A 27591-nucleotide genomic window follows, 5' to 3' on the forward strand; every position below is an offset into this window, starting at 1 on the left:
GGGAGCTCTGTGTCCAGAATATTTCAATTTTAATGTAATTACTACCCCAGCTAATCAGGCCACTTAGTACATTAAAACCAGGGTTCTAGAATATTTAAATGCGATGCAATTTTTCCCACTTAAACAGCCCTGCTGGGCTTCGATCTATAGGAACAGTCCCACTATTCATAAAACAGGATAAAGACAGAAATGTATGTACAACTACTTTTAAATCTGTATGAGTTGATACTAGCACATGGATAGCTTACACTTGTAAGCTACCTTACACTTGAATAGTTAGCTACATAGAGATGCACTGAAGGTGGAAAATAAAAATACAGATTACACATTCCCATGCTTTAGAAATGAAAGCTATGCAGGTGAAGTTTCCACTGAAAGGGGAGAGGGATTAGCTCTACACAGAGGTCTTCAATTCTACAGGTCAACTGAAATAGCTTACACCTTATGCAAGACTGGTTGGCCATGTGTCTGTGTTCTTATGCACTCCAGGCAGTTAGAATTATAAGAATAAAAGGCATTTAAGCCAGCTGTACTTTTTGTAAGACAAAAGACTTGTAAAGACAATTCACTATGTTGTCCCATTTAAAATGCACCAGTGTCAGATTAGCATTGAAGAGCTGCTCTGATGTCAGATTGTACACAATGTAATGTGCTATTGTAGCTGCACACGCAGCTACGTAGGTGCATTTACATTTTACATCTTAAGATGAAATGCAAAAGCCCGTCATAAAAGCAGTACAGAAACTCAACAGTCCATGTAGCCCAGCGAAAGAGAGCAAATGAGAGAGAATACATCTGACACCCCAGTTTCCTCCCACCTCTCCCCATCTAGTTATATAAAGAAGAAATAGCAGAAGTTAGGGTCAAGTATTAAAGCTAAAGACTCTGATTTTGGAGCGATGAAAGGACACTGGCACAGGTAAAGCCCTAAACTTGCCAAAGAAAGGTTAGCCTTGACCCATAAGCTAGAAAGAAAACCCTGCTTATAGACTGGAAATGGAAGTGCTATTTTTATGTACACCTGTACAAAACACACACAGCTGGTAGTTCTGCCCCCCTTGCTGGACAGCACTCCAAGTAATTACAGTTTCTTTTCACTAAAGCCCTATTTGATACCACTTATCTCATTTCTTTGATGCTTTTCACAGTGAAAACTGTGTCTGCTTCTACACCCTGACACCAACAAGAACACCCATGTAGAATTAGTCATATTATAGGCAACTGCTGTTTGAGACAATGGAGATCCAGTTAGTTTGATACTTCTTCCCCCTACCCCTCGAACAGCATTTTGTGGCTTTTCTGCTATAATTGATGATTCAGAAACCCAAAGTGTTCTAAAGTTTCCTGTAAAAAAGAGCCTCTTTGGTAGACAGACAGCAGGCAATTATTTCATTCGGACTGTGAGGACTTTAACTACTAGAATAGATGCACTGTTACGTAGACAAAGACTAGACAGAAAAAAACCCAGAATACTTTCAGATAGTATTTGCATTAAAGAATGTTGCAAAATGCCGGCCGGTTTCAAGCATTGCATTAAAAATGTTATGTAGGTTTCCCAGCTGATTTCTTGCATCAGGTTTGCACAGAAGCACCACACAAGGGACCTCAGAAATACTAAAGATAGTTTTGTTATATTTTACTTCTTTAATCTAGGATGCCAAGAGCAGCACTTGGTCTGATGTAGACATCATGCATACAACAATACACCAAACCACCATCATCTGTAAAAATGATATGTAGCCAGTACACAGATCTTAACTGATCATCTCTATCACAAGCAGAAAATAGTTGGTTAAGTGTAACACAGAGAACTGCTACAAGAACACAAACTACCCAAATTGAGACGATGCAGCGCACAGCAAGGCAGACAAGGTTCTCAAGAAAAGGTGTGCATTTTCCTGCCTTCAGACTTTAGCCTAGCGTTGGAAGAGAACAGTGCTTGACTTGTTTTTGGTGTACGTCATCGTGGTAACGCAGCATGCCTAAAACACTCGTTTCAGCAACATGGTGAAGCAACACTATAGAACCTCTGTGATTCACTGAATCGCCCAGTGCTTGAGCAGAGAACCGACCTCAAATATAAATCACAGCAGCCAACACTGCTCACACAGGTGAAAAACATCAGTCTAGACAGTTTTTAGCAATTCTGCCAGCCTGGGAGAGAAGGCAAAACTCAGATAATACTATGAAGTTCAAGTAGTTAGCACAATTTAACAGTTGGTCAAGATCTCTATGCATCGGAGGCACAAAAGTACACTCAGAGAGCAATGAACGCTGTTTGACTGGAAGATCTTGCAGAAATGACAGACTGCTGTGAGGCTGTCATGCAGGCCAGCAATAACACCGCATCAACGCAGTGTCTTCATTTGACTGAGACCAAAGATTAACAAGAACTATCTAAACAATTGTTTAGAAACAACAAGATTTTTCTCATTAGTAAATTAAAAACCCCCACAGACTGACTTTATTCGCAAAACTTTTCTGGGGGTAAAACTGAATTTTAGGAACATCAGTAAAACGATAAAGATGTAATATCTAAGTTTGTGCCTTTTTTGTGTGTAAGCAAGCCAGATTTCTTATGCAACAGTAATTTTTTTTTTTCTTTTCACAGCTAAGACTGGTAGCAAGAACAGCAGACACTTTCTGGTATTATGAAAAGAGAAACTTACCTCCATCTGCTTAGTGCCAGAAAAGTATTTCTGCTGAATTAAAGTCTATAATCTAATTTTAAAGTCCCATAGTACTTCCCTCTTAATACCCATGTTTAACACACGCAAAGCAAGCATGTGGGATGTAGGAATCTTAAATAGAAGTTATAAAAAAGAAAAAGGAGAGAGCATGAATTATGTTTAGTCACATCTTATGTTGGAGAAATTAGTTTTATCCTTTAACAATAAACCATACACTTGGTTTCCTGCTCAGGCTTACCAGCACTGAGATTCTATCAAGGGCAAATACCATGGAATATTCTGAGGTTTTAAACAACTACTTCTACTGCCCATCCTGCTAAAGTATTCCTGCGCAATACGTGAGTTGACATAAACATATTGCATTCCTTGAGAAATGCTAGCTAGTGGGCAGCAATAACGGACAAATTACATATACTTACCAAGGCAGCAATTCCTTTTTTTAAAGGGTGGAGTAGGGATGGGGACACTAAACATTTTGGCTTGCATCCTCAGCATTTTTTCAAGTAACTTGCAACCAAGAAGTCACGCACTGAGGACTATTTTACAGTGCACTTTTACGAAGAAAACTTAAGTAGCTAGTAAGGTGTCAGGGGCACCTATTTGTACTTTTAAACGTTTATTCCAGTCTATTTAAGACCAGCCTACTTGAAACTTTACGTTCATTATAAATGAATTGTACTTTCTTTCAGTTACTTTTTATATAATCATCAGTCATCATCACCATGGAATAAGCATTTCTAGCACAATTTCACAATTAGACAGAATTTACAATTCCCAAAGCCACAGTCAGTCTAGTACTAGAATGATGAAACTCACCTAGTGAAACTAAAACTGCTAAACCAAGACTCTTGGTATAAGGCTTGTCATTCTAATTTAGTATAGATGAAATGTTTCTTCGTGTACGAACTTGTCAGCGCTATCAGGCTATGCAGGCAGACTTTCAAAGTATACTGCTTGTACTAAAACTATTAATTACTCAACGTCTACAGAAAATCTGGGGAGGGAGGTCAATTGACATAGCTGAGGAAAGAAAAGTTGCAAGCTAAACTTCCACTGGCAAGGTGTATTACAAAAGCCATTTTCTGTAAACTTATTTGCTGTCACTCATCTTTGACTTAAGTTAATTGCGTGTTAGTAAAAGACCATAACACCTTTAAGTAGATGAAAGCCTACATGTATTGTTACCATCATTCTATTCTCCACAACAGTAACATCAATGAGAGCTGCTTACACCTCAAGATCCTGCATGATATGATGTAATTAAAATTTTATCTTCTAAGCATCTGTGATACAATATAAAAGTGTAAACTAAAGAGATTAACTAAACAAAGTTTCAGGGAAAGTTTAAATGAAGCTCAATCAGAACTGTTCCTACAACATACTACATGTCATCGGCTGCTAAATTTGTTAACGTGCTTTGAAAATGCAATACCATTACAATCTCACCAGCAGCTATGCAGTTGCATAAGCATAATCAAGAGATGTTAAGAGCACCAGATTTCTTCTGCAATAACGAGGATGTAAAAACATTTGTCATGGGATTAATTTTGGATATTTTTTTTTTAATGAACAAAATCAGGAAAGTTACAAGAAGGAAAAAAGTTACCATTATTACTAGCGAACCCCTTCTCCCAGCTTTCTGCCCTAACAAAACTGGTAAGTAGAATTATGACATTTAAATTCAAAGAACGTGTCTGAACTATCCAAAGACAGCTTCTTGATAAGGACTCATGGGACCTTCCCTGTCATCTGAATGATGAATTGCAAGGGCACACTGAAAGACTGTCCCACAGCAATACCTGATGGTCCACAATTCTTAAGAGCAAATATACTTCTAATTCTGCCCATGAAAACATAGAAAAATAATCTTTTGATAGAGAGGAATGGGGGAAAGGCAGGCCAATACTGGACCCAAGACAACAAAAATAAAGCACAACATCTTTTTCCTACTCCTTTACATACTGCATTGAGTTATGTTTTTGCACTGAGATTAAAACTATATATAATAATTAAAAAATCCATTCAGTTATTCTAAATATATTCCACTTCAAGATTACACACAATTTTTGTGAATTATGAGTATCTATAAACTTAAGTAATCTAAGTAAATTAACTGTAGACAATCTGCACTGATATGCTCATACTCAAGATTTCTATTTAGTATGCTTTTAAAAGAAAATTAATTATGCTGTGTGACCTTATTACACAAGCACGTATATACACAACAATGACTATATATACACATACATAGTTTGAGAGATTCCAGAAGCATCCCCAGGCATGGAATCTTTAGCATGTTTTCATTTAACCATAAAAACTAAATCAAGATTTTATCAGTGAATTTGAAACAGTGCATTTGACTGTTGTTTTACTCTCCTTTCCAGCTTTGGGAGTAATACTAAGTACACCCCCCAAACACACGCGCGCCCCCCCCCCCCCCCCCGCCTTCAGTTTTTGGGTTTATTTGGTGTTGGTTTTGTTTAACTTTTGATCCATCACTTGATCAAGTAATACATACATGTGTATAAAGGGCAACATGCCCTTGACGCAAGCTGCAGGGATGTGGAATTTGACAGAAGTCAAACACAACATTTGTTTCCTCCCCTTCATAACCCCTGAAATCAGATTTGAGATTATCAGTAGTATCGAAACAGGACACATCAACAGCTTCAAGACGGAATTTGAAACTATTTTGAAAATATGCTAAAATAGGTCCTAAATTGCAACAACTCTACTGAAAGTTGTACTGGCACCCATACATACACTATAAAATACCATCAATTATACCAACAGCGTTACATGTTTTATTTCTCCAGGCAGGAGAAACACAGATGTAGTTAAGAGCCGGGGAAGGGGGCAGAAGACCCTTGCAACTTTTTGCTCTTTGACAAGGCGTCTTCCCCTTTTCTAAAGAAAACAAAACAAAGACCCAGCTGCAATTGAGTTGCCCTTTTTCCTATTTGGTCATACTACGAACATTTTGGTAGTTCCACCAAAGACAATGAAGTTCACTCACATGCTAACATCACCACGTCTGCTTTATCTGCAGGACACCCAACTATACATACCTGCCACCTTGCTTTTGTATATCTAACCCATTCTGATCTCTGAGCAGAGAGTTTATTTTTATTTTAGTTTAACAGTAAGATTGGTGTTTGAAAACCTATACTTCCAGGAGGGATGACAGCTGAAGTTGATGGCTTTGCTGCAGTCTGGACACAGAAAATACTAAATCAAGAACTAGGCATCATTTTGCAAGTTAACTTTCTACTCCCAATGTGTGACTTGCAAATACATTTTTTACAATGTTCTTAAAATCCATTGCCACAAACTAATATGGAAGAATCAAAATTTATTGTAAGAGTTTGTTCTGCTATGGTCATGAGTTAACACTTTGAAGAGTGTATGCAATTTCTCTTCCCAGTTCTACACACTGGTTATTCCTTATTCCATGCACTAATGCAGCAGTGAGGAACTGGAGAGAATAAGCTGCCCTCCTTAGAAAGTCTGTTTTGCGCAGTCATATTACAGGAATCTAATGAGGTAAGACAGTTGACCCTCCATCACACTACTGAACTTTTCAAATTAGTTGATTCAGAGGAACAGTTTGCATTACTAAAGCCTATATAATTTAGATATATGCATGAGTTCCATAACTGTTTTGCTGAAACACAGAGCGAGCATGAAAGTATGAGTAAAATTACCAAGCTTCCTGACCATACCAACCTCCTCTTTCCGAGAAAAGTTGAAGATGTTAAAGCTCTGAAACCCTTTAGTCCAGCAGTCAGTTTACAAGACCTTTGGTTACCAACAGATCCACACTGTGTGCTTACTGGAACTTGCGAAAATTATGATTAATACAGAGACCCTATCACATGGCATAGTACAATCCGCTTCTAAGGGAACAGACCCAGAACCAGACTTCAATGTTTACACTTCAGGTTAGAAGTTGAGTTCTATTAAACAGTCTTGTCTCAAGATGCAACAGGACCCCACTATATAGCAGTACTATGGAAAACTGTCCACAAATTAAATTTAAAAAGAATGTTTTTCTACTTACAATGCCTATTCTTAAAATGAGACATTTCTGGTGCCGCAGTTCCAATGAACTCTGAAAATGCTCCCATGCTTCTACACTATGATTATTTGTCACTACCAAACTAGTTAAACCCCAATACGGATCAGGTTCAGATCACCACAAGATCTTCTCATGTGTAGTTAACTGCACGTATACAACTTGCCACAAGAAGCGTGAATGCCGCCTGTGCAATGGTACAGTTATGCACCAATGCATATTTCTTCTCACTTTTGAATTGTTTTATGTAAGAAAGGAAAAGTGCCAAAGCTTATGGTATTATGTACACAGCACTTCATTGCAGAAGTCCAAAATTGTTACTGGATGTAAAGCACCTGTCACACAGAAACCATCAGTAAGAAAAAGCATACGCTAACAAGGGGAAAAAAACCAATGCACACTCTTAAACGAAGAACGTTTGTACTAACAGAACAGAGGAGGCCAGAATGAATGGCTTGCCTTCACAGAGTTTCTAGCCAAGAGAACCACTGTACTTCTTCACAGCAGTGACTCAAAGCCTTTTCATACTCTGCAAAGAGATTCCGCAGCAAATAAAGTCAAGCATTATTATGTGTAGTAACACTAATAGATAAACTTTAACAGAAAGTGTTCTCTCAGCCATCTGGCTTCTCAAAAATCGTAACAAAGAGCATCAGGTAACTCAACCAGCTGACAACTGGAAGCTGGAAGAGATGTAGAAATGAATGAGAAATCACGATTACAGTTCCCTCACCCACGCAGATGAAGATAACCAATCTGTACCACAGTGTACACAAGAAAGCGCTGTATTTTTACTTCTGGTTCTTGTGGGCTCAGACATGAGAAAAAAGCTCAAGTTTGTGCCTGACCTAACACACATATTCCCCCCTCAAAACATCAATAAAGAATCCGCAAATGACTTCAACAAAAGAAACCACACCATGAGAAAAAATTTCACTGTCCTTGTTACATTTGAAAGTGAGACTTGAAAAGTGTTGTGAACAAGAGCTTTATATTATAAACTAACACTTCTAATAGGGATGTTTCTGTCACCCCACCAGGAAAGAATACAACAGAACAGGAAACAGTTCATGTTTATTCATGTGAAAACAGCAACACACTATAGAAGAGGGTTCATAGTAATCTCTTCATTAGGCATCACTTCCACTTCAAAAATTAAAATTCCTAACACTTTCCCATGATATTTTTAATGATGAAATACAGAAAACAATTATTAAGAAACCCACTACTGTAGCACCACGCATCTTCTCAAACTACAAATGTCAGTTATGTGGTTAAATTTCTGGTATTATACAACTTGTAGGCCATGGTAACTATGCAAGATGTACATGCCTGCATTTACATGTTGAGTAGAAAAGATAGGAAAGAAGTTGCATTCACTTTCTAGTGCGAGTCTACAATAATCACACAGACAGAACAACATTTATTAACAGGAATGGAACAAGTCCACACATGAATAAGAAAAGATCATAAATAATACAGTTGCAAAAAAGATTAAAAATCTTAGACTGAGATAGTCAAGAATGTGTAATATGGATGTTTGTACAGAGCACCTGTACAGCAGTTTCTCAAAAGCAGAAGTTTACTACGAAGATGTGGTAGACTAGCCTGGTCCAGGGCATGGATTATATAATGGGTATGCCTTCCATTAAGAAATTAACAAAGATCAGCTAGTGATATATACAATATTTTCAGTTGAAACCACCACTAAACAATCTCAGCCAAGAAGTCTATTCTACTTTGACTTCTGATCACTCCAACTTCACCCTGACAGGAGTCAGCTCCCATTGTTCCCCAAGCAGAAGAATTTTGGTGGTACGTATAACTTTTTTTCTGAACTCAGAACCAGATTAAAGTAAAACAGGGGAAGAAAATGCTTTGAAGAAACACAAACATTTTAAACAAAAACAATCATTTTTCTAAATGGTTTTATTTACATTTTTCATATACAAGTATGTTAAATGATACATTCTGACTAGTATCCACACCAGTGTGAATTACATGAATTAAAGATACTGATGTATTGCATATGATGAAATGCAAAACAATCAACCCTAAGCTTTGGTCCCACCCTCTGAATCCTCATACAGCATCTGGTTTGTTACCAAGACATCTAAAATTCAAAGTGTTCATATCAAATAGAAGTTACCTGAACAAATATATCTAGTTTCATTTCTTTAGAACAAGCAATAACACAGGAGTCTTTCTTGCAGATTTGCAAGACGAAAAATACATATTAACAGCCAAACACTTTACATGCATGTTACTAGCTTTGTATTTATTGTTTCTAGACTTGGGGTATTTGTCACAACTGTCTTGTGCTTATGATTTTTAAATCTTTAATTATGGCAACCTTTCAACCTCTACTAACAACCATTCAAAGTGACCAGGATATAATGCAATATACTCAGCAGCAAAAAAGGTAAAAAGGTGTGGTGTGAACTGGCCTGAAACATTCAGGACAATTACAGATCAAAGTTTTCACTCAGAGCAACTGAAACTAAAAATTCTTTAGATTGTTAAAAAGTGTTGCAAATACATGAGCATAGTTTCACAAATGTGCCTAAGAGGACTTTCAAGCTGGTGATTTCTCAAAGGAAACTAGCAGAGAAAAAGGTGACAGCTTCAAAGGCTTGCTTCAGAACTACTGAAATATTTACAACACTGGTAAAGTAAAAGTTCTTTCAAGTGCACGAAACGCATTATGAAGTCTTTCTGTATCTAAAAGATGGTGCAAACAGTCAAAGAGACAAAGGAAATAGTAATAGACAGCTGGGCCTATGGGATCATAGGGTATTACATCAGAATTTATTTTTACATTTCTGTAGCACCTTTTAGACAGGTGCCAAAATCACTAAAGCTAGCCTCACAACAACCCTGTGAGGTAGGTAGGTATCTGTTTTAATAATGGCAAACCAGGTTAAATAACTTACCCAAGAAGACACAGCAAATCAGCACAGCAGGCTAGAATCCAGATCATGTGATCTATGAATTTAACATTAAGGCACATGTGGGACTGAGACTTACATGCTCCCTTTTAAAACTGTGAAAAGGCACTGACATGTGAATTGATTCAAATTTTCTGGAAGTAGATTTTTATGGGAAAGGTATCAAGAGAAAACTGTGCTTTAAGCAACTACAGTAAATAAGTCTGAGTAAGAACAGTGGCATTACTGTAGCACTTCCTGAATTTTAGTAGATGCAGAAAGGGTAACTATTTTACTTGCTAAAATAGTTTCAAAAAGACTACAGTCTGTCAAATTCAATAAATGAAACACTCTTCTTCAAGTCTTACACATTCAAATGCTATGACCCATAAAACGTGGTGAGCTGGGAGTTTTTTACTCAATTCTATTATTCCTATGTCCTGCAACTGCTTCTTTGAACATTGGAAGAAATAAGAACCAGTGTGAGAATCAAAAGTTTTTGACCAATTAAAACTTTAATAGTTGAGTTCCCATTAACAAACTGTCAAAGCATGCTCTTCCCAGTTTATCTCCACATTCTACTGACTACCAAACCAGCAATGACAGATCTGAGCATATAAATCAGTGCTTGGCATATAAAACAGAAATGTGAAGAATTCAGTTACTTCAGCACAGTCTGCATATCAACAGCAGTAAGTTAGATGATATACTAAGTGCTGAGCACTGCTTTACACTGTATTCCACTAGGGAACAAAGTCATACACAAAAAGGAAAAGTCAGTGAGCTGAACAAACACTGTCATAAAACCAAGAGGTAATCAGAGCAGTAAGGTCTGCACTTAAAAGCTCTGCATTACAAAATGCACTGGCATATGCAGGGAAACAGTTTTTGTTCATATACATTGTAACCAATGATTTCTACTTGAAGATTGGAAGTGACTAAAAAGAACACATTCCTCAAGTCAGGCAAAGAGAAATGTAAAGATTTCTAACAATTTTATAAAGAATACAGCTGTTAAAGGGCTAATTCCTTTTCCTATAAAGCCATAGTCCTAACCCTCACCCTAGCTCATCTTCCAATAGACCACCACTATGTAATGATATTCAGCTCAGATTTATGGTGTTAAGAGGACTAAATTCTCTAGTGAAAGACAACCTGCTAGAAAACCACCCCCACTTTCCTCTCCCTTTTTGTCTTTCTGTGATGCAAAGAAGAAACATTACCATGTTACAGAGGAAAGCGACATACTTGTTTTGACATCAGGAAAAATGCAGCTTACAGATGACTGAAGATTTAGCAATTTTCAGATTTAAGTAGTGAGGCAGTGAATCAAAAGCAATGCTAAACAAAGATTTACCACAGGTTTACTTTCCCAAGTCAAGGCTGGAAAGATCTACCCTTCTGAACTACCTAAGAGGAACTTTGTAGCAGGAGGAGACTACTACAATTTCCAAAGAAAAAAGCTTTTAGAAAATACCTTCCTTATATTCCTCGTACATCTTAAGGCTGCAATAAAAGCTGCCTCAAAAACAATCCCTGTATCTCAGGTAGCCTTCAAAAATTAATTGAAATCTTAATTTATATTCAACCACACTGTTAAAAAGAACATTTTGTTTTGAGTTTACTCTCAGATGGGACTGTACATATAATATGTAACTTAAAACAACACTGACAACAGTGCCCAATTGTGTGAATATGTTTTTTTAGAGAGGAATTTGGAAATAGGTTATGTCAGCTTATAGCTATAAATGGTTACAATATACTAAAAAAAAAGGCACAGATAAACACATGGCTTTTGAGTTAAATCTGTCACTACGCGAGTTTTGAGAGAAGTTACTAGAACCAAGAAAGAAAAACTGAAAATTTAAGTTATAACTGGGATTTTAAAAACCTCCTTGTTAAGATGAAAGATAAATTTCTAAAATGTAATCTCTTACATTTCTTTCAAATATGACCCCTTTCAAGTGTAACCTCTACCAGAACTCTACAAGTTTTACCATTGTTTTGAATAATACAATCTTACATTCTATGTCTTTTACATTTGAAGTGTAGTTATAGGCAGACACACACAAACGTGAACTAGTGATTTTATGCCAATTCTTCCCTTCTCAAATTTACCTTGTGTTACCTGGTTACCATACCTGTTGGGTAGAAGCTGATCTTCCTTCCTTGAAGCAGCATGTAAAAATTTATAACCTAGACTGTTTTAAGCTTTGCCACTGTTATGTTTCTAAATACTACTAGATTATAAATTAAAGGAATCATTTAAGAGAGGTAATGACTGACAATTCATTTCTGAACATGGTTCAAGACAAGAAGCTTTACAACGTTAACAGTACTTTCTGTTATAAGATCTACAATATAGTAAAAGGCTTTCTGAGGTGGTCTAATTCGGCTCAAGTTTGAGACATAAGCTAAAGGTTTTAAAGTAGCACAGAAATCAGGTAACAATATAATCAAACTAGATTAGAGTCTAAAGACTACATCTTGTAGGAAATATTGCAGGGTGCAAGAGGCTAATGGATTTGGCTGTAGCGTCCCAAAAGGAAAAATACACATCTATACGTGTTGGTGCATTCACAATCTCCCATGTCCAGTAACTGACATTCTAACTATTACTACAAACTACTGGAAACAAAATAGTGAAAATTCTATGATTTAGTTATATAATATTAAATTTAGTTTACACTATTTTGAACTATAACATCTTACAATAAACTTCAATTTAAAAAATTCTGTTAGATTCCTGTGATCCTGATTTTATTTAATTATCTTCAAAATTTACTGCCAAAACACATTTGGGTATATAATTTAATGTACAATAAGCCATGGTAACTATACAATGCAGTTTTGCCACTCAGATTACTGCTTAGCAGTTTTCATATAAAAGGAAAAAAAATCAGATATGTCATTTATCACCTACAGAATACAGGTCCCCACCCCTGTAGTTCAGCATGTAGATCTGCCTCTCAAGAAAAATGTGCAGCTAAAAGATGCCCACAAAAAGCATGTGTATTAGTATTAGCAGCTACAGAAAATAAAAAGAAAACAAAACCCCTCAGATTATACAGTGCATTTCATGACACGTCATTAAAGACTGTTAAATGATCAATGCACTTAGTAGGAAGTTTTATAGTTATGTAAACAAACACAATTTTCTTGGGATTTTTACAAGCTAATGAGTTGTGCTAATGGATTTTCCCAGCATTTTCATTCCAGAAATCAGCTTCCATCCCACACCCTCCCTGAAAACACTGTTCACAGAAACAATTCCCTAAGAAAGCAAAAAAAAGAATAGATCCAAACATTCACAGGAAGTCATTCAAGTAAGTTTGTATGTATAAATAATAATAAAAAAAGTCCTCTAAATAAATGACACGGGAGGCAATAAATTGACACGACAAGTAAATAAAAGGCTAAAGCACTCCAATACCATTGAAACGGTTTTAATGTTGTTGCAATTCCATAATGCAACAATCATCAACTCATAAAAGACCCAGTACTTTAGAATTCATTTTAATCACTCCTTTGCACCTATTTTACAAAATAAAGGCAAGGCATATTTAAAATCCCCTTTTCCCTAGATATTATGTGCCTATCTTATTTATGCTTATGAAAGTCTAAACTTAAACTCCTATTAAAACTTATATAAGAAAAAATGTAAAAATATTAACCTCTGCTTCAATGTACAGTTTCCAGAATCTGCCAGAACTGGGGAACTGGGCAACAAGGCGTTCATAGGTCTTCCGTGCTTTGTCTATAGGTTGATTCTAAAAATTGAAAATCAAAACAGCATTTACAATATTATGATTTATGTAAATGAATATGCTGATTTTACTCCAGAACCAAATAGTGCGAGTGGACCATAGATAAGGAAACGTAATCCTATGTCACTAAACCTGTGCCTCTCGAATGAGAATGCTCCAAGCGTCAAGGTCATATGGATTTTCTTCTAGTTTCTTTTCAGCTTTCTTCACTTTTTCTGGGACATACTCGGCAGCCTAGAAAAATTAAAAAGAAAACATAAGAGATCACAAGTAGAGTTTGAGAACTTCTGTCCCAGCTACAGAGACAAGCAAACAACATTCTGACAACTTAACATTACAGATCTCATTTTTCATGCCTGAATTAATAAATTGTAACTTTATCTGGAAAACAAGTTGTTGCGGTAAGAGTGCATTATCTTACTGGGGCAAGCTCTACCTATTTGGTGATCCAGCTAGACTAAACTGACTAAATGTTTCTAAAACACTAGAACAAATTTGAGTTTGCCAGAAAATTTATTGCATTATGAATTTTGAACAGTTTTACCAAACTGAAACTTTCAAGATGGAAAAAGTAAATTCAGACCTATTTTTCTATTATAGACCTTGACCAAACAGTATTTTATTTTTATTACAGTCTGATGAACACATACAAACAAGCCTTAAAATACATGCTTGTTACAACCCTAAATGATATGAAGTTTTTTATTAAGGATTAAATATTTTTCTGACCTGCACTCCAACCAGCTTATTTACTAACTTGCCAACTTGACTCATTTTTCAGGCAGCTGTTAGCTCAAATCGTCTTGCCTTCCTGAGATATAAGAATAATAACCTGTAAGTTATTACTACAAGACCTTTCTTGTGAAATTTACAAGTTAACTACATAATTACTGTTAGAATACACACTTCCTGTATTGTGTAGTGAGTGTGCCTGATTTACTGTACAGGAAATTCTAAAAAAACCCTGTTAATTACTAAAAGATTATTTTAATTCTTAATATTAGATCTAGGTCAATACATAGCTCTGAAGACAAAAAAGACAGCAACCAGGACAGAAGAACTGATACTCCTCTCTATCAAAGGTGCTGTCACACACTTAAAAAGGGAAACAGAAGGTAATTAGAATGGACTTCTAGTAAAGTTAGTAAGCATCACTAGTGCACATCACTCCTGAAGGAAAGCAAACATTCCAAGAATACAGATCCAAGGTATTACTAATGGATTTTACCAGCAGACCATTTTACAGTGATATATACAAAGCTAAGAAGCCAGTACTGTGCAAAACAGTGACTTAAAGAAAAGAAAAAGCTGGGGCTAGCAAATGCAGTAAGCCTAAGTTACTTAGGAACATTAGCTTTATTGTAAGGAGTGCCCTACCCCTTTGCTTTTGTCAGCCTCTGCAAATGCACTACTATACAACAGTTGCTTATGTTATACATTGCAATTCAACTCTATAATTGAAAACCTGCCATACTTTTGACTATTTTTCAGTGCTTCCCGTTCTTGCATCTGTCCTACTAGCAGGACGTAATTCAAGGCATATCCCTTAGAAGACTTCAGCAGCCATGCGCGTAAGGAAAAAAAAAAAAAAATCAGTAGAAGGGGCTTTATATGAGTTTAAAGACCATTATTCTTTTCAATTCAGTTTTCAAGTCATTCTTAACATTAATTGCTCAGTGCAAAGCAATGTAGCTTGGAAGACAAGTATCAAGTCCCACAACAAACTAAATTAAAAAAATAATTTGATTAAAAAATAAAACTAAAAATTTAGTTTATTATAAAATTAGCATTGCTTCTCATTATATTCCTTCTCAGCAAAATCTACTCGTCTCAAATAATCAAGCATGTATTATTGTGTATTTGATAGAAATGCCTATCAGGAGTACTATTAATGTCAGCTACAATAAAAAAAACAACCCAGTCCACAAAAACTACTGAAGCATTTGTTAAAGCACAGGGTCCTGCTCTGTCCATAGCAACTTTCAAACAGGAAAAAGTGGGCCACTGAACCACAGCTCAGTTGTATTATCTCAAACCTTCCCATGTGACATACAAAACTCAGCTGACACTGCAGTGAAACAGTTAAGGCTTCCAGGAACCAGATTATCATCTATGCAGATACAGGGCAATAAACTCAGAAAGGTTGAAATAAATTAAGCTGGTGAAAAACACAGATGCTGATAACATAATTACTGTAGGATTGCTATGATTATGTATCTTATGCTTGATACAGGACTCCTAATCTGTGTAAGAAGTGTAATATAATGTTCATTCTTTTATTGGGAAAAAAATTCCTAAGTCAGCAAATATTCACTTAGCAGCAGCAGATAAAAGTTCTCCATGCAGCGATATAAGAAAAAAAAAAAAGGAGCTCTACAGTATTGAAAATAACTATATGATTAGGGGTTTAAACTGGACTGCTTGAAATTGCTTGTACCTTATGCCATATGTAAGGAAAGTCAACTTCAGGCCAGTGAGCACTCCCTCTCCCGGCCCTATCCATCCCCAGGATGGATAAAGGCCATCCCACATTTCAGAGGTACACTGCACTGCAGGCAAACGAGTGTCCTGGCTCTATCCGAGTGAAAATAAGGCCTCATGACCTTGCACCTACACAAATAATCACTCCTAATATATTGGGGAAATCAACACTTAAGATCTCCAGTCTGGATGGTTTTGATAGAACTAGGCATGTGAACAAAGATCAAACCTGTGGGGACTAACATCTACTGCAAGCATACAGTGAAAGGCAACAAGGAACATGACTTACAACCTAGTTCAACAATGACCAAAGACATTTGACTCCAGTTTTAAAAACTGCATGTTAACTGCACTCTGTGCTTAGATCTGCTGTTATCACAGTTCAAGGGTATACAGCTTTTGATTATCTATTTTTCATTGTACTGCTTGCACAACAGCCAACATCCAAGACTGTGAATACTTAATTTTTGCGTGTTTGTTCACTGCTATGATCCTACCCCTAGATAAGCATTTTCAGTCTCTCCCTGTTTAACAGAGGCACTTGAATTAATCTCATCCTGTAAAAACCCAGTTCAGGGGGTTAAATCAGCAGAAAAATAATCCTATTAGAAAAGTGATCAACTTTCTAATGGTTTAACTCCTTGATTTCAGGACCAGATGCAATGCAAAATAAAGGAAGTAAAACTGTACAGGACTTCAGCAGTCCTGCTTAGATCAGCTAGTTGCATCTAGTCAGATACTGGCTTTTAACTTTACTTGACTGCCTGAAAGAAAAAACGCTGTAAAGAATTGTATACGAACTGGAAAACACTTTGTTCCTCTGCTTTTGATAACTGTGTTCAGTATACCTCCCACATAATCAGGCTCCTACCTGCACAAACAACCTTCTGAAAGTCATAGAATTATTTTAGCACTTAAGTTTCCATGTCCACAAGTATCTATTACTACCACTTAGTCTGATTCACAGCTTCCCTTTTATTATTTATACAGATAAACAGCCAGGGATTTTTCAGTTTCACATACTAAAATTGTAAAATGATCTTTATGACCACAGTTTACAAAATTTGAAAAGACCCAGAACCAAATTATCTGACAAGAAGTCTTGGAGTTCCTTCCTGCAAAATACATAAACTGTACAAAATCCAAATTTGAATTCATAAAGGATGTCTGAGGGAACAAGATCAGAAGAAACAAAACTGACTTTTAATATTTACTAAAAGTTATCTATCAATAACTTGCAAAGAAAAATTCTTGGTTTATACCCTACTGTTGAAAGCAACAGTTAACAATTTCCTCAGGCCTCTGAGAATGAAACCTCATGACTCCGAAGAGCATCAGAAAATACCTAACCTAACACTTCAACTGTGCACCACCTAATGAATCCAACTGCTTAAAGCATCCACCTGTTTCCACAAAAAGATCTTCTGCAGTGAAAACGAAATATTTAAACAGCTGTTCTACCTGTGAAGTGGCCAATTTAAGATGCTTTAAAAACTACCACTAATTATGAAATTATTCTACAAATAAGATGTAGAGGCTGTTGTACATGGGCTGAAATTTTAGCAGCTAGTTCAGTCAAATTGATTGAACATCCAAAAGGAGGTTTACATCCATGAAGATAAAAGCTACTGTTTGGAGGTTTTGGCTAGCTGTTGCACAGTTTAGTATAGCCTGGACTGTAACAGATCTAATAAACATTAACTTCAAATATATTAACATGCAATTTAAGAAGCATTACTAGTTGTCCAGTTCAGTTAATTTACAGGTTTATCTTGCCTATGTTTTTTTTCTTCAAGTTTAGTTACAGCTGTATGTGCACAGAACAAGTTTTAAAATCCTTTCTTCAGTAATACATCCCTTCACTACAGTAGTCACAACTTACCAGTCTTTGCCCTTTCTTAAATCTGTTTGTAATGCCTTGCCTGCCTCTATTCTACCAGGCAGACTGGGTCGCTATTAACAGGCACAACCCAGCATATTCAGCTTAAATAATTAAGAAAGGATACTTTTTTAAGTACTCCCCCGTCCCCAATCTGGGCTGTTTTATCTCTGAACAAATCAAGAGTTTTATATTAGTAACAATTACCATCCTTTTCTCATGAGACTATTTTCCAAAGTTAGCGATCAGACATTTTCCGCTTTAACTTCTTGGTATACCTGGAACTTACTGACCCTGGAAATGCAGCTAAAATAGACATTATTTACAATTGCATAAGAATTTGAAAAACCAACCACATTACAAACTCAAGTCTTTACCAGTCCTTGTGTTCACAACCTGTTCTTACAGTAAACAGTGACAGTAAACCCATATATCATATAAAACAATATGCTCTTAGAGTTCTTGCAAATGACTCCTCCTGAAATGTTAAACCCACACAATCCTGCAAGAATAAACCTCTGCTTTCAGTATTGTGTTCAATGACATCTATTTTTAAAACATTAAGCTAAAGGTAACTACAGTAACATTTACTATTGCATTTAGAATTCAGAAACTTCCATGATGTACTGTATTAGACAAGGCATGAACGAGAGGAGGGAGTACGAAGGAACAAAAGTACTAGTAAGGAGTCAGAACAGAATGCTTTAGATGTCTTTTCTATAGTCACAGAGACAATACAGACATCTTTTTTTCCACAGCTCAGTTTTGGACCAGATTCATATTCATGTAAAGTAACATGCATCACAGACTGGTTGGTGTACATATCTTAGAGACAGTTACAGGAAGCGTGAAATGCATGTTGTAGCCTTAATAGGTTACAAAGCAACAAATGCAGGGGTAAACTAAACACTGCATTGAGTCTTCAGCTGAAATTGATGCCTGGCAAATATATATTTATTAAATAGAAAAGAACAGTGGCCCTCCTATGTTAGAAAGAGGCCAACACCACTAAAAATTTAGGTCTTGTTAGAGAGTTCATGAAACCACCACACGATTGAAATGAAACAAGATGTCTACATTAAGGTCTAGAAAAATGTAGACATACATAGGTACAACCATGTACGCTCTGTAGCCTTCACACACGAAGACTGGGAAGAGCTTGTCAGGGGACTTTCTGGGAAACAGGAGCAGATGCAGCCTTTCAGTCTACAAACGTGGATTTCTATGATATAGACAGGGCTAAGTGCCTGGTATTCCAAAAAACTACCTTTGAAATTATAGTTTGTTAAAACGTCATGTAGACCTGGCCAGGAGTCTGGCAGGGACTTAACAGATTTTAAGTCCTGACAGCATTCAACTGGTTCTGCAGAAAGTAATTTGGGTCCAGCATAGTTAACACAGTGCAAGAATTTAAAATACACTGCAACAGCAGTGGCTACAGGACGTTTCTTTGCCCTCCTGCCCCAGTCTGTTTCACAATAACAACATGAGGAGGAGACAACCTACATAATGTAACTTAGGCTCCTGATCTACACAGTAAAGTAGCCTAACAATGCCTGGAGCTAAGCTCAGTCTACAGGCTGTAAAGCCACATTCCAATTGCGCTGCACCTGGTACAATAAAGCCTCCTGAACCCCAGCTGGGTCTTTAACCTTACCTTTACTCTCCCACACTCCCTACACCAAACATTCCATCCCGTTCTTCCTTCCCACCCTATTACTTGCTGAAGACAGCATGGCCATTTGTTACTCACCTGGCTGCTTTTGCAACTCCCCTACAAAACCTAAGATCTGGGAAGCAAGATGCAGATGCCCCTGTATGTCAGAGGTAACAACTCTGACTTGCCCAAGATCTTTAACATCTACATCATACACTATCATATACATCTTATGCACACCATAGATGTAAATTAATTGCACAGTACCCCTTTATACTTATCTGTGTGACTGCCAATGAAAATGTCACCCAAAAACTCAAGAAGCTGGTCATGGAAACAGATGAAACCTGAAATAGGAAAGCCAGATGCCATCCAACCTCTGCCTAACTTCAGCTTCCTACAGAAAGCACCATTTATAGCCATAAGGATATTGTGCACACAAAGTGAGAGCCCTTCAGATAGCACTAGATCATATAGCAGCTGCAGTGTGGGGAAGGGAGCAAGGCACAACTGCCCCAATCACAACGCTCTGTTGTTCCTTCTTCTACAGAGACACAGGGAATTTAAAGGTTCATCATGCTCTTTAAGACCACAGCCAGAGTGGCATCAACACTTACTTAAGGTACACCTACCTCACTATTCAACTGGGTAAGTCGTAGCCCATGGTGCTAAAAACTTCATGACATTATTGCCAAAGACACTGATATCAAATTATGGCCTATCTTAGCATTAGGAGTAAGAAACTGAAGTCTGCCAGGGTAAGAAAAAGATTTCTAGAGGACAAGTTACTGAAACTGAGTAGAATTGATGGAAGGAAGTTAACTGACCATAACAAAATTAGGGACTTAGAGGAAACCAAAATCCAGAGGCCTTCATAAAGAGGACGGAGTAGTAAAACAAAATAATTTAACCCAACCTATATGTGAGTTATTTCTTTTTATTTAAAGTGCATCCAATGTGAAAACAGTAATCAAAATGGGCAAAAAGGATGAACATTAACATGGATCAAAACCCCAAAATCCAAGCCAGATGTTATGCTACATACTTTACACAGGATGCAAAAAACTATTTTCAGTTTTTTGAATGCTAAAATCCTGTGATAATCATTGCAGTAATTAAAGCTGTTACTTCCTAGAATAGCTTCTACTTCAGTATACAGACAGTAATTCAACCTTCTGCATATTAAATTCTCCCTTGCAAAATAAAATAAAATCTTAAGTATTGTTTTTCTTTTTAAAAGACTAATGTATTACAAGCTACAGAAACACACACACTACTTGAACCAACAGTTTAATTATGCAATTAAACATCAATGTTAATTTAAAAAAAAACACTGGAGTGGCTAGCTTAAATGTGAAACATATTGTACACCAGGATTATTAAAATTTTATTGTAATATTCTTACTTCTTTGTAGCCATCTACCCTGCAGTGCAATAACCCTTTCTTAAGAATCTCATGCTTAACCTGACCAGCTTTGAGCATATAGGGAAGTAATTCATAGGGTATTTTCCTAATCGGACAGAAATGTGGTAGTTTATATTCTGAGCACTTGTCCTTCCTACACCCCCCCCCCCCGAACTGGTGATCCTGCAAAGAGTTTACAGGCCACTGTTTCAGAGTACAGGCCCAGACACAGAAACATAACCTGTTTTGTAAAGAGATGGGCATTCTATAAAGAAAAACTTCTTAAGGGAGCACTAAAGAATCAGCTTTAAGTACTTTTACAGGCTACACTGGCCACTAAGGCATACCACAGTGCTATTGATCACCCCTCCCTCTGTCAGGAACTTTCATCCCCACCCCTCCAATTAATACTGATTTTAAACATAGACTTAAATGTTAAGGCCTATCCAGAAAAATTCTGCCACTAAGTAGGAGATACTTCATGGTAATACCAAATTTAAAAAGATGACAAATGCCACTGACAACACCTGACTAGAAAATAAGAAATTATGATAAATAATTCAGCATATTAAAAAAAACAAGCCTAACTGAAACAGCAGTTATTTCTCTCCTCCAAAAGCAAGAATGTTGTAACACAAAGAAGATTCTTTATTAAATAAGCGTATTTTTACTGTTTCTAATTTAAAAGTGTTTTAATAATGACTTATTCTAGAGAAAAACGGTATTCTTAAAGAGGCACACAGCCTTACGCGTTAAACAGACATGTTCACCAAACGCTTACTTTACAGAACAGTGCAAATAGCTTATCCAGGTTTCAATTTTCTTCCAGACTGCGTGTACTCAACGACCATGAACACCGATCAGGAAAGCGAAACTCACTGGAGCATCTATTGTCCACCTCCACCTGAATTAAAGTTTGCTTACTACACTCGCGGAGGTTGAGAGGCCCAGTTTTCCCAGCGTTACCGGTTTTACCGCGGGTGGAGGCTGGCGGCGCCCCCGCCTTCCCCCCCGCGCAGCCGCCCGCTGACGAAATAAGCGCGAGTTCCTCAAAATGGGTGTGTGCGGGGGGGGAGGGGAGTCCTCCGCCGGCCGCGCCGCCGAGGAAGCCGGCAAGGCCGAGAGAAGGGGCAAGGGCTGCGCTCCCCTCAAGCCCCCGGTGCGGCACGGCCGCTAGCACAGCGGCAGCTGCGGGCGGCGGCCGGGTCCACCGGCTGTGCGGTACGCTCTGCCCCGCCGAGGCCTGCACAGCGCGGCCGCCACCCGGCGGCCCCAGGCCGCGCCCCGCCCCACCGCAGCGGTCCTAGCCCTCACTCCCCCCCTCAGGGAGCGGCCTACGACCTCTGCCTCCTCCTGCTCACCTGGTCGCCAGCGGCTCCCTCTCCAGACATAGCGTGTTAAAACAGGGCCGGGGCACAGAGACCCCAGACAAATTAAAAAGCCCTTTAAAAAGCGTCCGGCGCTGCTGCCGCCGCCGCGGGCGGCTCCACCGGTCGCGCCAACCGCTGCGGCCCAAACCTCTAGCAGCGTTAGCAACAAAATGGCGGCGCGGCGCCTCCGGTCCGGCTTTCAGCGGGGGCGGGGGGCGGAGCGGCGCGGGGCACGCTGGGAGGAGCCGGGGCGGTGCCGAGCGGCCGCTGGTCGGCTGCTGGTGGCGCGCAGGGAAAGGGGCGGGCGGCAGGAAGCGCGTCACGGCGGCGCGCGGCCCTGGGGCGGAAGCGGTCAGTGAGCGCGTCCCGGAGGCAGGCCCGGATGGCGCGGCGGGCGCGGCGGCCCGGCACCCGTGGCGGGGCCCGGCCTTTTTCCTCCCCAGCCGTGTGATGGGCGGGCTCGTGTCCCGTAGGCTGGCCCCGCGTGCCTCCCGCCGCGTAGGAGCGGGGCGAACAAAGCGCTGGGGCCCGCCTCGGAACCGAGCGGGGCGCTCACTGAAGGGTGGCCGAGTAGGGTCCTGAGGGCCGCGGCAGGCATACTCATGGCGCTCGTAAGGGTCGCAGTGTGGGCGTTTTCTTCTGTTGCTCGGTCCCCGTTTCCTGATGGGCCGTTTATTCTTGAAACTCTGAAGGACAGTGGGCAGAAACTAGGAGGTTTTGGTGATTTCTAGCGCTAGCCCTGCGTGCTCATCATGGGCTATTTCGTTAACGAAGCATTGCCTCCTGAACAGTCGTTTCTTTGCAGCAAGCCGGCACTCTGCCCTTGGTGAGGTGGCGTCAGCAATGTCTGCTAGCAGTAGACCCATCCCTTCCACCTCACAAGAGCGCTTATTAATCAAGGAGGCAAGTTCAAAGGACAGACCAAGAGGTCATAATCTCAAAAGACCTCAAGGACACAGGAGGCAGCTCCCCCTAAAGCTATTTAACTTTATTTACAAAGTAATCATCGGTCTGTCTGTGAGAGGAGGGCTTTGAATCAACTACTGCAGAGAAACTGCTATGTGAAACATTCATTGAAGGAGGCTTGGCACATAACCAAGGTGAAAGCTGACTTAGCTGCCTTCACAACATCGGTGTAAGTGTTCTTAAAATTGTATAATACAGTCATTTTTATGCAGAAAAACCTGAAGTAACTTGGTACTAGCTCTTTGGGTTCCTTTCAGTTTCATCTTTCAAAAGTTACTTTCTTAAACCACCGTAAGGTGTGGAAAGAGGACATATGAAAAACATAGTATGTAACTTTTTTGTCTGAAGCTTGACCCCAAAAATGGGAGCAAGTAACCACTTACTTGGCCAATCTGTGGAGTAACGCTTTTCTTGGTATTGAAGAATTCTGATTGTTATTCTTCAGAAGTGAAATACAAACATGTCTATCAGTCTGTCTTGATAGATAAGCTGTCCTGTTCTCCGCTTTCTTAGAGACTAGTGGTTTTGTGGTAAGAGGTTAATTTGTTGTTTCTTATGGGCTATTTCTTCCATGTCACAACAGGGTAGGTTTTGAAAATACTTGATACATAAATAGAATGTCTTTGCAAAAACCTGTATTTTGTAAGTTCATCAGTGTAATGTTTGTACATTTCCCATCTAGGAACCAATTCTTTATAAGTAATAGCTTAAAACAGTGCTGGTGAGCATTTTAATTAGATAATATGTATGTTACTCAAAGTCTGCGGAGTGTCAGCTTAGTGGCCTGGCTGAAATTTTGTTCTAGCTCCTTGGTTTTTTTTGTTCAAGTATATTTCTGTTCTAATTTTAGCTGCTTCAGTTTTTGGTATTGTCTTCTTCAGCTTCATAAAATGATAAAGGGGTTTCTGAATGATGACAGCAACAATGACATCTTGTTCGTCAAATAGAACTAGTTAGTAAAGAGCAAAATAAGTCATGCGTAATGTCATTAAGACTTGCTCCTTACATCCTATAGCCCCTCACCTCACATAATAAAATCACGTACTATCTCTTAAACTGGTGTCATTCTTGATTTCTATAATTCCATGCATAGAACAGACCTTGGGCAAAACCCCAGCTGCTGTAAATACAACTGGTGCTGTAAATCAAACTGGTGTCAAGTGTTGGTGTGATAGCTTGAATGAACTAATACATGGTCTTAACTAATGTGTTAGTTGGAGTAAATTGAAAGGAGCACTAATGTACAGAAAGAAAATTAAATATTAAATTCTTATTGATATGTTGTACCTTACCACTCCGGCCTTAATAGGTTGCCTTGTTTTGCAGTTGAATGTGAACTTTTTCACAGCTGTGTGATAATGAAGATGTTCATGTTTTGGTGTGAATGTCACAGTGGGCAGTATTACTTACAAAACCTGTGTGTAAATAATAGGTTATGTTTCAAAGTAACTTTGAAAATATTTCCTTGTCTTTAGAGTTTAGATACACAGGTGTTAGCTAAACTTAAGTTTTGCTTTGCCGTGACTTGAATTTGGGCCTCATGCAAAAGTCTACTGGCTTGAGTTCAATGGTGTTGCAAGTTTATTTTAGTTGACCCATTTGACGGGCTGATTTGGAGCTTTCTTTTTGTTGGTATGGGAGTAAATAATGGGGATGCAGCAGTCCAGCTTACAACAGCCACTTAGTTTCTAATTCCTTCTGCATAGCTCAAATGTTTTAGGATGTGGCTGTTCCTTCCCATCCTTCTGAAGCTGTGTCATCTTGAGTGGGGTAGCTCGAGGCTTCTGGCCTAAGGTAACTGGAGCAGCAAAGGCATGATTACAGACCTGTCTGCTTGGGAAGGCTGCACTTTAATTTTCAGATGGTTTGTGATATAAAAGCAACAGGACATTGCTAATATGTATTATGCTGTAGTGATTCATGCTTAATTCAGTAATTGACATGAAATTTAATGGGAAGCTATGAGTTAACATGTAAACTGTTGTGGATTATACTGCTTTGTGAGTGTTGCAGAAATTGAAAACAAATCTGAAACTGAACATGAGTTGAAGACTACTATACCTACAGTTCAGTGGTACTTAAATATTTCTTCTTGGGAAAAACAGACAAAAATCATGTGCCACTTAGAGAAAAACAACTGGAAGAAAGTGAGATCTTAAAACAAGTAGGTGTTGAACTTTAAAGGCTGCCAGGCCAAGATCTTGGCATAAAGTGTAGCAAACTTGAAAGGAAACTGCTTTCAGAGAGTTGGGGCAGTAGTTATCGGAGCTGGCATACCTGTCCTCCACGTGACTTTAGCTGCCACAGCAAATTATTTTTTATGAAATTGCAGATTTTGTGCAACCCTTTTAGTGCAACTGTAACCACTAAAAACATTGTTCAGAAACTTTTTTTCAAAAGGATTCACTCACAGATATGTCTGCTCAGTGCTAGAGAGAACGTTTACAGCCCAAGTCTGAGCTGCCCTATTAATTTCTATGTGTTAATGCTGAATCTCAAGCTACCTGAATGCGGAGGATGCTGGGAATCATCCTTCCCACTCCATCATGGTATTATTGGAGGCTGTGGGCTGTGTCACCCCTCTTCTAAGATGGATTTGAGCATATGCAGTGTGATGACTTTACCTGTAAACAAGTCTTGCTCTTGGCCAGGGTGATGGTGAGCCCTGTTGCTTCAGCAGTTGAGAGTTCTGCAGTACCTGCGTACCAATATAGAGCCCATAATCTGTCCTTTTATATTTCTAAATTGACAACACTGTGGGAATTCTGTGAACTAAAAGAAAGAAGGTGGTCTAAATTTCTATTCCCATAGGCCATAATTAAGAATGAAATTCAGCTTTCTGCCGAACTGGTTTTGCTCCCCATTTGACATGCACTGGTTTAGAGGTTGGTGTGCCTCACTAATTGGTTGCATCAATGGCAAAGATGAGGAAGGGAGAAAAACCCAAGCTAACAAGCTTTGCTGAGTTTGTTTTCTTGGGCTGTGCACCAGTACTGCTGCAGTTAGTAGTGAAGAGCAAAGAAGCAGCTGGGGGGGGGGGGGAGGTGGGTGGTGAGGAAGAGAAGGCGACAGTCAGCTGAAAATGGTATCCTCTGAGGACTGTTCAGCTGACAGGAATGTCAGTGTGTGAAACTATTTGCTTGGATATGTGACTGGTAGGAGCTGTGGCATCAGATCTGTTGGCTGAGTAAAACTCTCTGAAATAGGTTTATTTCTGGGCGTTCTCTCACTCATCACTGTCATGTCACATGCAGCCTTACAGAGAGCCTTTCTTTGCTCTAAGGAGAGGATTTACGTGTCCTGCAATAGGAGACTGGAGCAGTGAGCTGCTTGCTCGTTACATGAGACGCAGACCGATACATGCACCGGGGGGTCTGGAATATGGAAGACCTTAATATGTCAAAATGATGCAGCCTGGGTATGGGATCTGTTGGCGCTTCTGTGTTGCTGGATCCAGTGGTGGTCTTGTTTATCCTCAGTAGTTGGGGAGGAGATGTCTTGTTTCACTCTAGTTCTGCCTTGTTTCTGATTCATGCCTTCTCTTGTCAGCTTTCCCGTTGGACTACTGTAGGCAATCTGTGCAAGAATGGCTTGGTAGGCATATGCCGTGTGTGCGTTATTCCAGCTATCAGTGTCTGAGGTGCTGGTGGTTATCGTCCCAGTAGAGGGTTACAATATGGAAAGTACACAGAGGGTCATGTGTCATGAAAGGTGTCTAGATTACAGGAATAGAAATGTAAGTTATACAGCATTAGCAAAGAATGAAACTCTGTGTGGCCTGTTACCCAGTGAATCAGGCTTTATGATAACAGTCTGTTATGAAATTGAAAAGAAGGGAATCGGTGACATGCAGTGGTAAATGTTGTGGGTGTAATGCAATGAAAGGGAGCTTTTTTTGAGAATGGAAATGTGTTAGGTTTTAAAATTAGTTCATTTAAGGAGTGAAATTAATTCAGACATTTAGTATATAGGCAGAGAACAAAAGTGAATGGGTTATTGACTAACTAGAATGAATAGTAGAAAATAATTGTAGTGGACTGCGTAGTTGCAGTAATGTATTTTGACAGTGTAATAAGACGTTAAAATTATGGATTGAATTCTAGCCTCCTCAACATCAATTCCTTGGCTTGAATTGGCTATCATTTAATGCTGCTTAACACAGTATTGCCTTGTTTATTTTTTGTAAGCAGCTTTTCAACTTCCCAAGGAAAGTGTAAATAAACCACATATAGACCAAACAAGCTTTTTCTAAATCTTGTTCTGTCTTTACTCCAGGCTTCTCTTCCGGTATAAGTAGTGGTTCTCTTTCTGTATATCTGTTCAGTATTAGTATTCATCGATGTTTATTTATGTTACCTTGTGGATTCTTTGGAA

General features: G+C 38.7%; 2 protein-coding genes across 5 annotated transcripts in view; one reads left to right on the forward strand and one right to left on the reverse strand.

The window, feature by feature from the left end:
- CSTF3 (cleavage stimulation factor subunit 3) overlaps nucleotides 1-22473 on the reverse strand; it is a 50713-nt gene extending 28240 nt beyond the window's left edge. Inside the window, exons 1-4 of one of the 4 annotated variants that reach the window (XM_055722835.1) lie at nucleotides 22243-22473; nucleotides 14189-14270; nucleotides 13592-13693; nucleotides 13367-13462 (exon numbers count right to left, since the gene is read on the reverse strand). In XM_055722835.1, the coding sequence (XP_055578810.1) occupies nucleotides 13367-13462; nucleotides 13592-13693; nucleotides 14189-14233 (243 nt within the window). In that variant the 5' untranslated portion in view covers nucleotides 14234-14270; nucleotides 22243-22473. Of the gene's footprint in view, nucleotides 1-13366; nucleotides 13463-13591; nucleotides 13694-14188; nucleotides 14271-14933; nucleotides 15014-21662; nucleotides 21786-22242 lie in introns of those variants that run through there. The other 3 variants (XM_055722837.1, XM_055722836.1, XM_027810409.2) reach the window with 3 other exon arrangements.
- A 141-nt stretch (nucleotides 22474-22614) lies between these two features.
- Nucleotides 22615-27591, forward strand: part of HIPK3 (homeodomain interacting protein kinase 3) — a 113667-nt gene continuing 108690 nt past the window's right edge. Inside the window, exon 1 of the mRNA XM_027810433.2 lies at nucleotides 22615-23386. The gene's annotated coding sequence lies outside the window, so the exon portion shown is untranslated. The remainder of the gene's footprint in view (nucleotides 23387-27591) is intronic.

Source organism: Falco cherrug, chromosome 10 (assembly GCF_023634085.1).
Source record: "Falco cherrug isolate bFalChe1 chromosome 10, bFalChe1.pri, whole genome shotgun sequence".
Lineage (NCBI taxonomy): Eukaryota > Metazoa > Chordata > Aves > Falconiformes > Falconidae > Falco > Falco cherrug.